The following is a 14727-nucleotide window of genomic DNA, read 5'->3' as shown; positions in this document are numbered from 1 at the left end:
CGTATGCAATTCCCTTTGTCAATCGGTATGTTACTTGCCCGAGATTCGATCGTCGGTATCCCAATACCTTGTTCAATCTCGTTACCGGCAAGTCTCTTTACTCGTACCGCAATGCATGATCCCGTGACTAACGCCTTAGTCACATAGAGCTCATTATGATGATGCATTACCGAGTGGGCCCAGAGATACCTCTCCGTCACACGGAGTGACAAATCCCAGTCTCGATCCGTGCCAACCCAACAGACACTTTCGGAGATACCCGTAGTGCACCTTTATAGTCACCCAGTTACGTTGTGACGTTTGGCACACCCAAAGCACTCCTACGGTATCCGGGAGTTGCACGATCTCATGGTCTAAGGAAAAGATACTTGACATTGGAAAAGCTCTAGCAAACGAAACTACACGATCTTTTATGCTATGCTGGATTGGGTCTTGTCCATCACATCATTCTCCTAATGACGTGATCCCGTTATCAAAGACATCCAATGTCCATAGTCAGGAAACCATGACTATCTGTTGATCAACGAGCTAGTTAACTAGAGGCTTACTAGGGACATGTTGTGGTCTATGTATTCACACATGTATTACGATTTCCGGATAATACAATTATAGCATGAACAATAGACAATTACCATGAACAAAGAAATATAATAATAACCATTTATTATTGCCTGTAGGGCATATTTCCAACAGTCTCCCACTTGCACTAGAGTCAATAATCTAATTACATTGTGATGAATCGAACACCCATTGCGTCCTGGTGTTGATCATGTTTTGCTCTAGGGAGAGGTTTAGTCAACGGATCTGCTACATTCAGGTCCGTATGTACTTTACAAATATCTATGTCTCCATTTTGAACACTTTCACGAATGGAGTTGAAGCGACGCTTGATATGCCTGGTCTTCCTGTGAAACCTGGGCTCCTTCGCAAGGGCAATGGCTCCAGTGTTGTCATAGAAGAGAGTCATCGGGCCCGACGCATTGGGAATCACCCCTAGGTCGGTAATGAACTCCTTCATCCAGACTGCTTCCTGTGCTACCTCCGAGGCTGCCATGTACTCCGCTTCACATGTAGATCCCGCCACGACGCTTTGCTTGCAACTGCACCAGCTTACTGCTCCTCCATTCAAAATATACACGTATCCGGTTTGTGACTTCGAGTCATCCAGATCTGTGTCGAAGCTTGCGTCGATGTAACCCTTTACGACGAGCTCTTCGTCACCTCCATAAACGAGAAACATATCCTTAGTCCTCTTCAGGTACTTCAGGATATTCTTGACCGCTGTCCAGTGTTCCATGCCGGGATTACTTTGGTACCTTCCTACCAAACTCACGGCAAGGTTTACATCAGGTCTAGTACACAGCATGGCATACATAATAGACCCTATGGCCGAGGCATAGGGGATGACACTCATCTTTTCTCTATCTTCTGCCGTGGTCGGGCATTGAGCCGTGCTCAATTGCACACCTTGCAATACAGGCAAGAACCCCTTCTTGGACTGATCCATATTGAACTTCTTCAATATCTTGTCAAGGTATGTACTCTGTGAAAGACCAATGAGGCGTCTTGATCTATCTCTATAAATCTTGATGCCTAATATATAAGCAGCTTCTCCAAGGTCCTTCGTTGAAAAACACTTATTCAAATAGGCCTTTATACTTTCCAAGAATTCTATATCATTTACCATCAATAATATGTCATCCACATATAATATGAGAAATGCTACAGAGCTCCCACTCACTTTCTTGTAAACACAGGCTTCTCCATAAGTCTGTGTAAACCCAAACGCTTTGATCATCTCATCAAAGCGAATGTTCCAACTCCGAGATGCTTGCACCAGCCCATAGATTGAGCGCTGGAGCTTGCATACTTTGTTAGCATTCTTAGGATCGACAAAACCTTCCGGCTGCATCATATACAACTCTTCCTTAAGGAAGCCGTTAAGGAATGCCGTTTTGACATCCATCTGCCATATCTCATAATCATAGTATGCGGCAATTGCTAACATGATTCGGACGGACTTCAGCTTCGCTACGGGTGAGAAAGTCTCATCGTAGTCAACCCCTTGAACTTGTCGATAACCCTTAGCGACAAGTCGAGCCTTATAGATGGTCACATTACCATCCGCGTCTGTCTTCTTCTTAAAGATCCATTTGTTTTCTATGGCTCGCCGATCATCGGGCAAGTCAGTCAAAGTCCATACTTCGTTTTCATACATGGATCCTATCTCGGATTTCATGGCTTCTAGCCATTTGTCGGAATCCGGGCCCGCCATCGCTTCTTCATAGTTCGAAGGTTCACCGTTGTCTAACAACATGATTTCCAGGACAGGGTTGTCGTACCACTCTGGTGCGGAACGTGTCCTTGTGGACCTACGAAGTTCAGTAGTAACTTGATCCGAAGCTTCATGATCATCATCATTAACTTCCTCCCCAGTCGGTGTAGGCACCACAGGAACATCTTCCCGCGCTGCGCTACTTTCCGGTTCGGAAGGGGTGACTATCACCTCATCAAGTTCCACTTTCCTCCCACTCAATTCTTTCGAGAGAAACTCCTTCTCCAGAAACGACCCGTTCTTGGCAACGAAGATCTTGCCTTCGGATCTGAGGTAGAAGGTATACCCAATGGTTTCCTTAGGGTATCCTATGAAGACGCATTTCTCCGATTTGGGTTCGAGCTTTTCAGGTTGAAGTTTCTTGACATAAGCATCGCATCCCCAAACTTTTAGAAACGACAGCTTAGGTTTCTTCCCAAACCATAATTCATACGGTGTCGTCTCAATGGATTTCGACGGATCCCTATTTAAAGTGAATGCGGCAGTCTCTAAAGCATAGCCCCAAAATGAGAGCGGTAAATCGGTAAGAGACATCATAGATCGCACCATATCCAATAGAGTGCGATTACGACGTTCGGACACACCATTCCTCTGAGGTGTTCCAGGCAGCGTGAGTTGTGAAACTATTCCACATTTCCTTAAGTGTGCACCAAACTCGTGACTTAAATATTCTCCACCACGATCTGATCGTAAGAATTTTATTTTCCTGTCACATTGATTCTCGACCTCACTCTGAAATTCCTTGAACTTTTCAAAGGTTTCAGACTTGTGTTTCATTAGGTAGACATACCCATATCTACTTAAGTCATCAGTGAGACTGAGAACATAACGATATCCTCCGCAAGTCTCAACACTCATTGGACCGCACACATCGGTATGTATGATTTCCAATAAGTTGGTTGCTCGCTCCATTGTTCCGGAGAACGGAGTCTTGGTCATCTTACCCATGAGGCATGGTTCGCACGTGTCAAATGATTCATAATCAAGAGACTCCAAAAGTCCATCTGCATGGAGCTTCTTCATGCGATTGACACCAATGTGACCAAGGCGGCAGTGCCACAAATATGTGGGACTATCGTTATCAACTTTACATCTTTTGGTATTCACACTATGAACATGTGTAACATCACGTTCGAGATTCATCAAGAATAAACCATTGACCAGCGGGGCATGACCATAAAACATATCTCTCAAATAAATAGAACAACCATTATTCTCGGATTTAAATGAGTAGCCATCTCGAATTAAACGAGATCCAGATACAATGTTCATGCTCAAAGCTGGCACTAAATAACAATTATTGAGGTTTAAAACTAATCCCGTAGGTAGATGCAGAGGTAGCGTGCCGACGGCGATCACATCGACCTTGGAACCATTCCCGACGCGCATCGTCACCTCGTCCTTCGCCAGTCTCCGTTTATTCCGTAGTTCCTGTTTTGAGTTACAAATATGAGCAACCGCACCGGTATCAAATACCCAAGAGCTACTACGAGTACTGGTAAGGTACACATCAATTACATGTATATCACATATACCTTTGGTGTTGCCGGCCTTCTTGTCCGCTAAGTATTTGGGGCAGTTCCGCTTCCAGTGACCACTTCCCTTGCAATAAAAGCACTCAGTTTCAGGCTTGGGTCCATTCTTTGACTTCTTCCCGGCAACTGGCTTACCGGGCGCGGCAACTCCCTTGCCGTCCTTCTTGAAGTTCTTCTTGCCCTTGCCCTTCTTGAACTTAGTGGTTTTATTCACCATCAACACTTGATGTTCTTTTCTGATCTCCACCTCCGCTGATTTCAGCATTGAATATACCTCGGGAATGGTCTTTTCCATCCCCTGCATATTGAAGTTCATCACAAAGCTCTTGTAGCTTGGTGGAAGCGACTGGAGGATTCTGTCAATGACCGCGTCATCCGGGAGATTATCTCCCAGCTGGGATAAGCGGTTGTGCAACCCAGACATTCTGAGTATGTGCTCACTAACAGAACTATTCTCCTCCATTTTACAGCTGAAGAACTTGTCGGAGACATCATATCTCTCGACCCGGGCATGAGCTTGGAAAACCAGTTTCAGCTCCTCGAACATCTCATATGCTCCATGTTTCTCAAAACGCTTTTGGAGACCCGGTTCTAAGCTGTAAAGCATGCCGCACTGAACGAGGGAGTAATCATCAGCCGTGATTGCCAAGCGTTCATAACGTCTTGGTTCTCTGGGATTGGTGCTTCACCTAGCGGTGCTTCTAAGACATAATCTTTCTTGGCTACTATGAGGATGATCCTCAGGTTCCGGACCCAGTCCGTATAGTTGCTGCCATCATCTTTCAGCTTGGTTTTCTCTAGGAACGCGTTGAAATTGAGGACAACGTTGGCCATTTGATCTACAAGACATAGTGTAAAGATTTTAGACTAAGTTCATGATAATTAAGTTCATATAATCAAATTATTCAATGAACTCCCACTCAGATAGACATCCCTCTAGTCATCTAAGTGAAACATGATCCGAGTTAACTAGGCCGTGTCCGATCATCACGTGAGACGGACTAGTCAAGACCGGTGAACATCTCCATGTTGATCGTATCTTCTATACGACTCATGCTCGACCTTTCGGTCCTCCGTGTTCCGAGGCCATGTCTGTACATGCTAGGCTCGTCAAGTCAACCTAAGTGTATTGCGTGTGTTCCGAGGCCATGTCTGTACATGCTAGGCTCGTCAACACCCGTTGTATTCGAACGTTAGAATCTATCACACCCGATCATCACGTGGTGTTTCGAAACAACGAACCTTCGCAATGGTGCACAGTTAGGGGGAACACTTTTCTTGAAATTATCATAAGGGATCATCTTACTTACTACCGTCGTTCTAAGCAAATAAGATGCAAAAACATGATAAACATCACATGCAATCAAATAGTGACATGATATGGCCAATATCATTATGCTCCTTTGATCTTCATCTTCGGGGCACCATGATCATCTTCGTCACCGGCATGACACCATGATCTCCATCATCATGATCTCCATCATTGTGTCTTCATGAAGTCGTCACGCCAACGATTACTTCTACTTCTATGGCTAACGCGTTTAGCAACAAAGTAAAGTAATTTACATGGCGTTATTCAATGACACACAGGTCATACAAAACAATAAAGACAACTCCTATGGCTCCTGCCGGTTGTCATACTCATCGACATGCAAGTCGTGATTCCTATTACAAGAATATGATCAATCTCATACATCACATATATCATTCATCACATCTTCTGGCCATATCACATCACATAGCACTTGCTGCAAAAACAAGTTAGACGTCCTCTAATTGTTGTTGCAAGTTTTTTACGTGGTTTGTAGGTTTCTAGCAAGAACGTTTCTTACCTACGTATGACCACAACGTGATTTGCCAATTTCTATTTACCCTTCATAAGGACCCTTTTCATCGAATCCGTTCCGACTAAAGTAGGAGAGACAGACACATGCTAGCCACCTTATGCAACTAGTAAATGTCAGTCGGTGGAACCTGTCTCACGTAAGCGTACGTGTAAGGTCGGTCCGGGCCGCTTCATCCTACAATGCCGCCGAAACAAGATACGACTAGTAGCGGCAAGAAGAATTGGCAACATCAACGCCCACAACTGCTTTGTGTTCTATTCGTGCATAGTAACTACGCATAGGCCTGGCTCATGATGCCACTGTTGGGAATCGTAGCATAATTTTAAAATTTTCCTACGCTCACCAAGATGCATCTATGGAGTATACTAGCAACGAAGGGAAAGGAGTTCATCTACATACCCTTGTAGATCGCGAGCGGAAGCGTTCCAATGAACGTGGATGACAGAGTCGTACTCGCCGTGATCCAAATCACCGATGACCGAGTGCCGAACGAATGGCACCTCCGCGTTCAACACACGTACGGTGCAGTGACGTCTCCTCCTTCTTGATCCAGCAAGGGGGAAGGAGAGGTTGATGGAGATCCAGCAGCACGGCGGCGTGGTGGTGGATGTAGCGGGATGCCAGCATGGCTTCGCCGAGCTTCTACGAGAGAGAGGGGTGTAGCAGGGGAGGAGGGAGGCGCCCAAGGCTGTAATCTTGCTGCCCTCACTTCCCCCCTTTATATAGGCCCCCTGGGGGGGGGGGGGCGCCGGCCAGGGATCCCATCTGGATGGGGGGCGGCGGCCAGGGGGGTGCCTTGCCCCCCAAGGCAAGTGGGGCGCCCCCACCCTAGGGTTTCCAACCCTAGGCGCGCGGGGGGGGGGGGGGGAGGCCCATGGGGGGGCGCCCAGCCCACTAGGGGCTGGTTCCCTTCCCACTTCAGCCCACGGGGCCCTCCGGGATAGGTGGCCCCACCCGGTGGACCCCCGGGACCCTTCCGGTGGTCCCGGTACAATACCGGTAACCCCCGAAACATTCCCGGTGGCCGAAACTTGACTTCCTATATATAATTCTTCACCTCCGGACCATTCCGGAACTCCTCGTGACGTCCGGGATCTCATCCAGGACTCCAAACAACTTTCGGGTTTCCGCATACACATATCTCTACAACCCTAGCGTCACCGAACCTTAAGTGTGTAGACCCTACGGGTTCGGGAGACATGCAGACATGACCGAGACGCCTCTCCGGTCAATAACCAACAGCGGGATCTGGATACCCATGTTGGCTCCCACATGTTCCACGATGATCTCATCGGATGAACCACGATGTCGAGGATTCAATCAATCCCGTATGCAATTCCCTTTGTCAATCGGTATGTTACTTGCCCGAGATTCGATCGTCGGTATCCCAATACCTTGTTCAATCTCGTTACCGGCAAGTCTCTTTACTCGTACCGCAATGCATGATCCCGTGACTAACGCCTTAGTCACATAGAGCTCATTATGATGATGCATTACCGAGTGGGCCCAGAGATACCTCTCCGTCACACGGAGTGACAAATACCAGTCTCGATCCGTGCCAACCCAACAGACACTTTCGGAGATACCCGTAGTGCACCTTTATAGTCACCCAGTTACGTTGTGACGTTTGGCACACCCAAAGCACTCCTACGGTATCCGGGACTTGCACGATCTCATGGTCTAAGGAAAAGATACTTGACATTGGAAAAGCTCTAGCAAACGAAACTACACGATCTTTTATGCTATGCTTAGGATTGGGTCTTGTCCATCACATCATTCTCCTAATGACGTGATCCCGTTATCAATGACATCCAATGTCCATAGTCAGGAAACCATGACTATCTGTTGATCAACGAGCTAGTTAACTAGAGGCTTACTAGGGACATGTTGTGGTCTATGTATTCACACATGTATTACGATTTCCGGATAATACAATTATAGCATGAACAATAGACAATTACCATGAACAAAGAAATATAATAATAACCATTTATTATTGCCTCTAGGGCATATTTCCAACACTAGCTAGCAGCTGCCTCATCATCCTCCATTCGATCCATTGGTCGATTGTCATCTCTTTGATTTCTTCGCTCGCAGGGTTCCGTGCAACTGGCATGGGCTGGACATCGCCTTTAGGGTGGACGACGGCTCCAACCGAACTACCTTGCGCTGCTCATCGAGGACGAGGCTGGTGACTGCGATCGGTCGACGGTGGAGCTTCAGCAGCGCGGCGGCAGCCGGGCGTCGATGCAGGAGTTGTGGGGCATGGTGTGGAAGTACAACTCCGGGGCCACCCTTCAGGCACCCATATAGACCCGCCCCACCTCCGGCTCCGGCAAGAAGCTCCTCGCCAGCAATGTCATCCATTCTGGCTGGCAGGCTGGCAAGACCTACCGATCCATCGTAAACTTCCAGTGATCGAGTGATCATTCCATCAGTCGGATCTAGTACCTATGTTAATTAATTATTAGCCACGTGCTTGCTTGTAATCGACATTGATAATTCAATATGGCAATTGAAGTGGCAAATTTCTTCTTGGAATATTTTGTCAGATCTGACCATATGATAGATATTGCTAAACCCACAAGATTACTGCCAACTGAGTTGTTTGTCAGTCTTTCTAGTTTAAACTTATATTGAAAATCACGAGCCTACAAAAAAACTCAGTTGCTTAATTTAGGATTTCAAAGAATGGTCCAAGTAATTAATTAATATACACTGAAAAATAGTGCCAGGTCTTGAAACGGAGTACGCCCTTAAATTCATGCATGGATTTTAATTTTTTTTTTCCATGGTAGCTGATTTTTTGTAGATTATGGCCTAAAGTTACTTGATTTCCCATGTTGTTCATGAGTCTACGATTGCTCAAAGTTCCTTATTTGTCTTAGTGTTTCTTACCCATTGATCAACCCTAAAATTTGGTAATTGCTTATCCTCTGTTTCATAACAGGACAGTGGGAACTAGACGTGCCGAAAACAAACTAGTGTTGTTCTATATAGCCAAAGCATAGATACATATGACTTTGTTGCAAGAGAGATAAATGAAAAATGTGGTTTGTATTCTCTTAGCTAAGAGATGATATCAAGATGTCATCTCTCAGTCGTACGATTTCAGGAGTGCACAAATAATGGCTAGAGATAAAAATAATCCCTTGTATAACATGCTTTCTGACTTATCTAGATGATGTGGAGTACATAAGTAAATACAACCTTATCAACCATTATGCATGCCCTTGCAGATGACTTTGTCAATATATCTTGAAGACATATAACCATAAGATAGATACATATGACTTCGTCAATATATCTTGAAGGTACAAAATTACAACCATCAGTAAGGCCTATGTTATGTTGCACTCCCTCCGTTTTATTTGCATTGCATGTTAGCTTTGTCTCAAGTTAAACTTTGTAAATTTTGACCCATTTCGTAGAAGAAATAATTGACATCTACATTACCAAATCAAAACCAAATACTATTAAATTCATCATTGAATATATTTTCATAACATATATATATATATTTATTTATATATATATGACTATTATAAATGTTCTTATTGTTTTCTATAAACTTGATCAAACTTTATAAAGTTTGATGTAGGACATAGCTAATATGGAGATTAAATAAAATGAGAGTACACATTATATTTGGAGACCAAGATATATACATATACAACCAAAAGATATATACATTTGACTTCGTCAATGTATCTTGAGGATGGGTAGCTCCTGAATCATTCTGTGTTTTGGGAATGTGTCTATGTTGTACTCAGTGTTTTATAGAAAGAAGAAGATGGAAACATATAGAGCCAAAACATAAATGCATACCGTTGATGATTTATACAATCAAACGATAGATACATACGGCTTCATCAATATAGTTCGAAGCAATGCCACTCCAGTATTTAGTACGGGTTGTGTGAGTGTGTGCATGTGTATGTGTATGTATTTGTGTGTAATACTCTTCAGTTATACAAAGAAGAAGATAGGCATATATATAGGGCTAAAGAAAAAACCTGGTGAAATTTTGGTTTAAGATGATAAATATATTGGCCTTTCTATTACCGAAGGGCACATGGAAAGGAGGGGAACTCCAGTTCGTTGAAAATAAGTTCCATTGACACCTCTGGTTGGAGAAATACCTTCCACCCGGTAGGAACACACGAGCCTTTTTTATTCACAAGTAATAAATTACTGGCTAAATACCCGTGTATTGCTATGAGACGGAACAATATTTAAAAATAGTGACGTGTGACCTATTGTCCTCGGTGTCACCGTTGTCCTTGAAGGCGCAGTCGAAGCCCTCGACTATTGGAGCTTGGCCGTCCTCGAGCGAGCGACTGTTGACCTTGCCCGCGAACGGTTCGGCTATCCTCAGTGTGCACATCGTGCATAGCATGGTCGTCATTCATCTTGGCGAATGCTTGGTCGCTCATGTTGCGAGCGCTTATGGGCCTTGTCCATGCTGGCAAGGGTTGGTCGGCCATGCGCTGAGAGCCTTCTAGTAGTCGGCAACGTCGGCGAGAGACTGCTGGCCGTTCTCGCCCGCGAGTGCTTTCAAACTGATTCTACGCGATTAACTGTCTGTTTAATTAATTAGTTGTCTCACTAACTGAAAAATCCCTACTTCTAATTATTTGCAGGCTTAATTAATTATCTATCTAATTAATTAGTTACATTAATGATTTAGTTTTAAAATTGATTCGGCGTGAAAACATCCCTATTTAAGTGGACATAATTGCACATGTAATTAATTGTCTGGCTAATTCATTATATTAGTGAATTCGGCACTAGATTTCAAATTGTTTTCGTATTAATGTCTGCATGATGGATTCGATGTGATTAACTTTTTGCCTAATTAATTAATTGCCCTTCTAACTAAAGAAATAGCTACTTCTAATTATCTATAGGCCTAATTAACAACCTCCCTATTAATGAATCGATTTTCAAATTGATTCGGCGTGAAAAAAATTCCTATTTAACTAGGGTCGTGTTTGTTTGGGCTTTTGCAGTTTTTTTTACTTTGGCAAAAAAGCAAAAAAGCTACTAAATAGGTGCTTTTTGCTTTTGTTTTTGGTTTATACCATCATATAACAATATTGATTCATTACCCAAAAGCCGAAGCAAAAAAATCATATTAGGAGCTTTTATGGCTTTTTTGCCAAGTGAAAAAGCTGTAAAAGCAGAAGCAAAAGTACAAACAAACAGAGCTTGGATCTAATTAATTGCATATGTAATTAACTACCTATCTAATTAATTGCACACTTGAAACTTTCGATGCCAGGGATATTCTTAGTAAAATCTATGTATATAGATTTGATAAACACTGGTCCAGTTTCAAGATCGCTTCATATTTGGAAAATTAAGGTGCCCTTGAAAATTAAAGGTCTTCCAATACAGTGGCCGTTAAAGTCCTTCCAATACCATTGCCACTTTATTTGGGACATGACTAAATGAGGTAGAGCGTAAAATATCGGCGCATATTCGAGTCGAAGTGTATGCATTACTTTAGGCTATATAGAGTTGTTGGAATGACGTGATTTTTAACAGACAAAACATCACAAAAAATTTGCAGGACAGCTACCGAGCAACTGGCTGGATCCGTACATGCGGTCGTTACTCAGCCGTGCGGAAGTCAAGGAGCGTACGGCTTATTGGTGCAACCATTGGGGGGGGGGGGGGGGTAGCACGGGATAGTTACAACCGGTTTGGATAACGGTCCAACAATATGATAGGTGTATAATCATCTATTCTTCTTGTGGCCGGTTGTGGCAATTTTATTTTATTTCAGCACCATTTGCGAATTTGTATCAAACTATGTATTTGATGGCTATTTTGATTAATATCATGGCTATATGCATCATTTTGATGCAGAGGCCGAGGTAATCCTCCTTAAAAAAACACCTATGGGCTGTTTACAAACTTTTCACGTAATCTTTCAACTAATTCTCCTTCCCTTGGATTTCACCAGATGGGCTCAGCTGAATCCAATCATGGGCTGACGCATCACCTCTCGATCTTAGGGCATCTCCAAGGGAGACCTGTAAAACATTGGTATATGTTTGCCCGGACATATTTGTTCACTTTTGCAATCCAATGGGGACCTGTATCAGTCCGCGAAGCTGTTCAGACGTCTAAATCCGGTATTTTGAAGACAAAAATGAGGGAGCTTTGCTAGAGTCCGAACATGCAATTGACCAATCACATAAGTGGTCCCTCTCTTCTCTCTCTTCTCTCATCTGCACATGCATGGTCCCCCTCTTCTCACTCTTCTCCCAACCCACAAATATTCCACCACATGCATGGTCTCCACTTACTTTTTCTCTTCTCAGACTTTGCAATTAGCGTTGGATTGCTTCCTCCTGTACCATGTCTACGGACCATCTCCGGACATAAAAACGGACATATACCGGAGAAATTTACATGTCGGCATTGGAGATGCTCGTAAGTCTACAGTATACAGTAGGTGGAGGTATGGTAAAAAAATACAGTAGGTGGAGGTGGAGGGGAGGGATTGTTGGCAGCGGGTCAAAAGGGTCACATATATGTCAACCAACTATAGGATAGAAATTCGACCTGAAAACGAAATGAAAATCAGTCACACTCACTCATTAAGTAAAACAATCCCTTCAAATCCGTATTTAATCATCAGCCTGCGATATCTCTAGCTCTATGCTCATATGATACTTATTATTGTGATCAGCCTAATGGATAGATAGTCCCAAAATCTTTGCTAATGTACTCATTAAATAAAAAATATATCCCCTCAAATCCATATTTAATCAGCGTGCGATCTCTCTAGCTCTTTGCTGCCTATAAATCAAAGTACATGGCAAAAGACTACGCTTGCTATCACACACATCACCGGATCTGCCTCCAGTTCGTTCTCTTCTTTCTCTACGTACTGGCCTACGCGGAACAAGCATGGCTTCTTCGTCCTTCGCCGCTTTAGCGGCTCTAGCCATGAGCTGCCTCCTCATCCTCCTTCCGTGCAGCGTGTCCGGTTGGTCCCACGGCGGCGCGACGTGGTACGTTCCCCCCGAAGGCGCAGGCACCGACGGTACGTAGCTGTACACACATATTTATAGTCATGTATTCCCTCCATCCCAAAATAAGTTTCTTAAACTTAGTATAACTTTGCACTAAAGTTAGTATAAAATTGAGACACTTATTTTGAGATGAAAGGAGTATATGGACGATGCATTGATGCATGCAGACCTCGGTGGTGAGAGTGCATGCATGCATGCTAGGACGCGTATATAGCTGTTTATGTGTACTGACGCGTGCATGGGCGTGCTGCAGGTGGTGCATGCGGGTACCAGCACGACGTGGAGAGGCCGCCGTTCTCCGCCATGATCACGGCGGGCGGCCCCTCAATCTTCAAGAACGGCAAGGGCTGCGGCGCTTGCTACCAGGTTAGATGCACCGGCAATGCCGCTTGCTCTGGGTTTCCGGTGACCGTGGTCGTCACAGACGAGTGCCGTGGCGGGCCGTGCCTGGCCGAGGCGGCCCACTTCGACCTCAGCGGGAAGGCGTTCGGCGCCATGGCAAAGCTCGGCCAGGCCGACAACCTCCGCAAAGCCGGCAGCATTAGAGTCCATTACAACCGGTAAGCTCTGGCTAGCTAGCTAGCGCACACAGCTCTCACGCCCAGTGCTCCGTCCATGTTCCGTCGATCAATTGTTGTCTACTACGCCTTTAAAAAGTTGATACATCCGTATATGAACAAGTCTAAGACAAGCTTTTTTGGATGGAGGTAATATTTGATTCTTCGCTCGCAGGGTTCCGTGCAACTGGCACGGGCTGGACATCGTTTTCAAGGTGGATGCCTGCTCCAACCCAAACTACCTCGCAGTGCTCATAGAGTACGAGGCCGGCGACGGTGACCTGTCGGCGGTCGAGCTTCAGCAGCGCGACATCGGATGGGCGTCGATGCAGGAGTTATCGGGTGCGGTGTGGAAGTACAGCTCCAGGTCCACCCTGCAGGCGCCCATATCGATCCGCCTCACCTCCGGCTCTGGCAAGCAGCTCATCGCCAGCAATGTCATTCCCTCCGGATGGCAGGCCGGAAGGACCTATCGATCCATCGTAAACTACTACTGATCGAGTGATTGATCGGTTTGTCCAATGGAGTACCGATGGGCAGATGTGTGTTTTTGGGTAATCGACATTGATAATTCCATATGGACATAGTTGTTTTCATGATGCTTGAAAAAAATTGAAAATAATGTGAAAAAATTGCTTGCTTGGAATATTTTTGGTAGATGTGACGTATATCCGTCTAATATTCTAACAATATGATGGATATTGCTAAACCCTCAAGATTATTGCCAATAAAGTTGTTCATCAATCTTTTGAGTACTCCCTCAGCGACAATTAATATGGATCAGAAGGAGTAATAAATTTATGCTTGAAAATCATGATGCCTAAAAAACCTCAGTAACTTAATGTAAGATTTGAAAGAATGGTCCAAGGACATATACACTAAAAAATAATGTCAAGTCTATGGGCTACGTCCTTCAATTTATTCATGGATTTTGTTTTCATTGTGGCTGCTTTGATGTAGATTTTGGCCTAAAGTTACTTGGTTTCCCAACATGGTCCTAAATTCTTGAGTTTACGGTTCTCCAAAGTTACTTCACTGCCATAGTGTTTCCTGCCCATGTATCGACCCTAAATTTTGGTATCTGCTTATGGCTTGTTCCATAAGAAGACAATAGGAACTCCCCCCCCCCCCTTCTTAGCTATAAGAGATGATATCAAAGCTGTGGCATCTCTGTTCATTGTATGTGATGTCATGTCTAAGATCTCCCAGTGTGGTATGTAGTGTAATGTCATGCAGCTTCATGCAATGTCAACTAGGCCCATCACTGACAAAACATAGCATTAAATGAAAAAAAGGGTATTGGTATACCATATCATAGTAAACGAGATGCTACTATGAGTCATACAAAATAATTACTTAGGTCATTTTAATTTTCAAACTATGATATTATGCATTATGGATTAA

The 14727-nt window shown here is 44.2% G+C and overlaps 1 protein-coding gene across 1 annotated transcript; it reads left to right on the top strand.

Moving 5' to 3' along the window:
- Positions 1-12641: 12641 nt before the first annotated feature.
- Positions 12642-13820, top strand: LOC123055593 (expansin-B15-like). The gene is made up of 3 exons (XM_044479542.1): positions 12642-12777; positions 13020-13326; positions 13499-13820. Exons 1-3 carry the CDS (start codon positions 12642-12644, stop codon positions 13818-13820), a joined length of 765 nt encoding a protein of 254 aa, XP_044335477.1.
- Positions 13821-14727: the final 907 nt, after the last annotated feature.

This window comes from Triticum aestivum, chromosome 2D, assembly GCF_018294505.1.
Source record: "Triticum aestivum cultivar Chinese Spring chromosome 2D, IWGSC CS RefSeq v2.1, whole genome shotgun sequence".
Taxonomy (NCBI): domain Eukaryota; kingdom Viridiplantae; phylum Streptophyta; class Magnoliopsida; order Poales; family Poaceae; genus Triticum; species Triticum aestivum.
The sequence above is the reverse complement of the archived record's forward strand: the minus strand, read 5'-3'. Positions and strand labels throughout refer to the sequence as shown.

What these genes read in the sequence shown, in the direction of transcription:
- LOC123055593 (XM_044479542.1), top strand. Translation starts at nt 12,642, where the DNA reads ATGGCTTCTTCGTCCTTCGCCGCTTTAGCGGCTCTAGCCATGAGCTGC. An exon ending in CGAAGGCGCAGGCACCGACG is followed by an intron (nt 12,778 to 13,019) that starts GTACGTAGCTGT and finishes GGCGTGCTGCAG; the next exon opens with GTGGTGCATGCGGGTACCAG. An exon ending in ATTAGAGTCCATTACAACCG is followed by an intron (nt 13,327 to 13,498) that starts GTAAGCTCTGGC and finishes CTTCGCTCGCAG; the next exon opens with GGTTCCGTGCAACTGGCACG.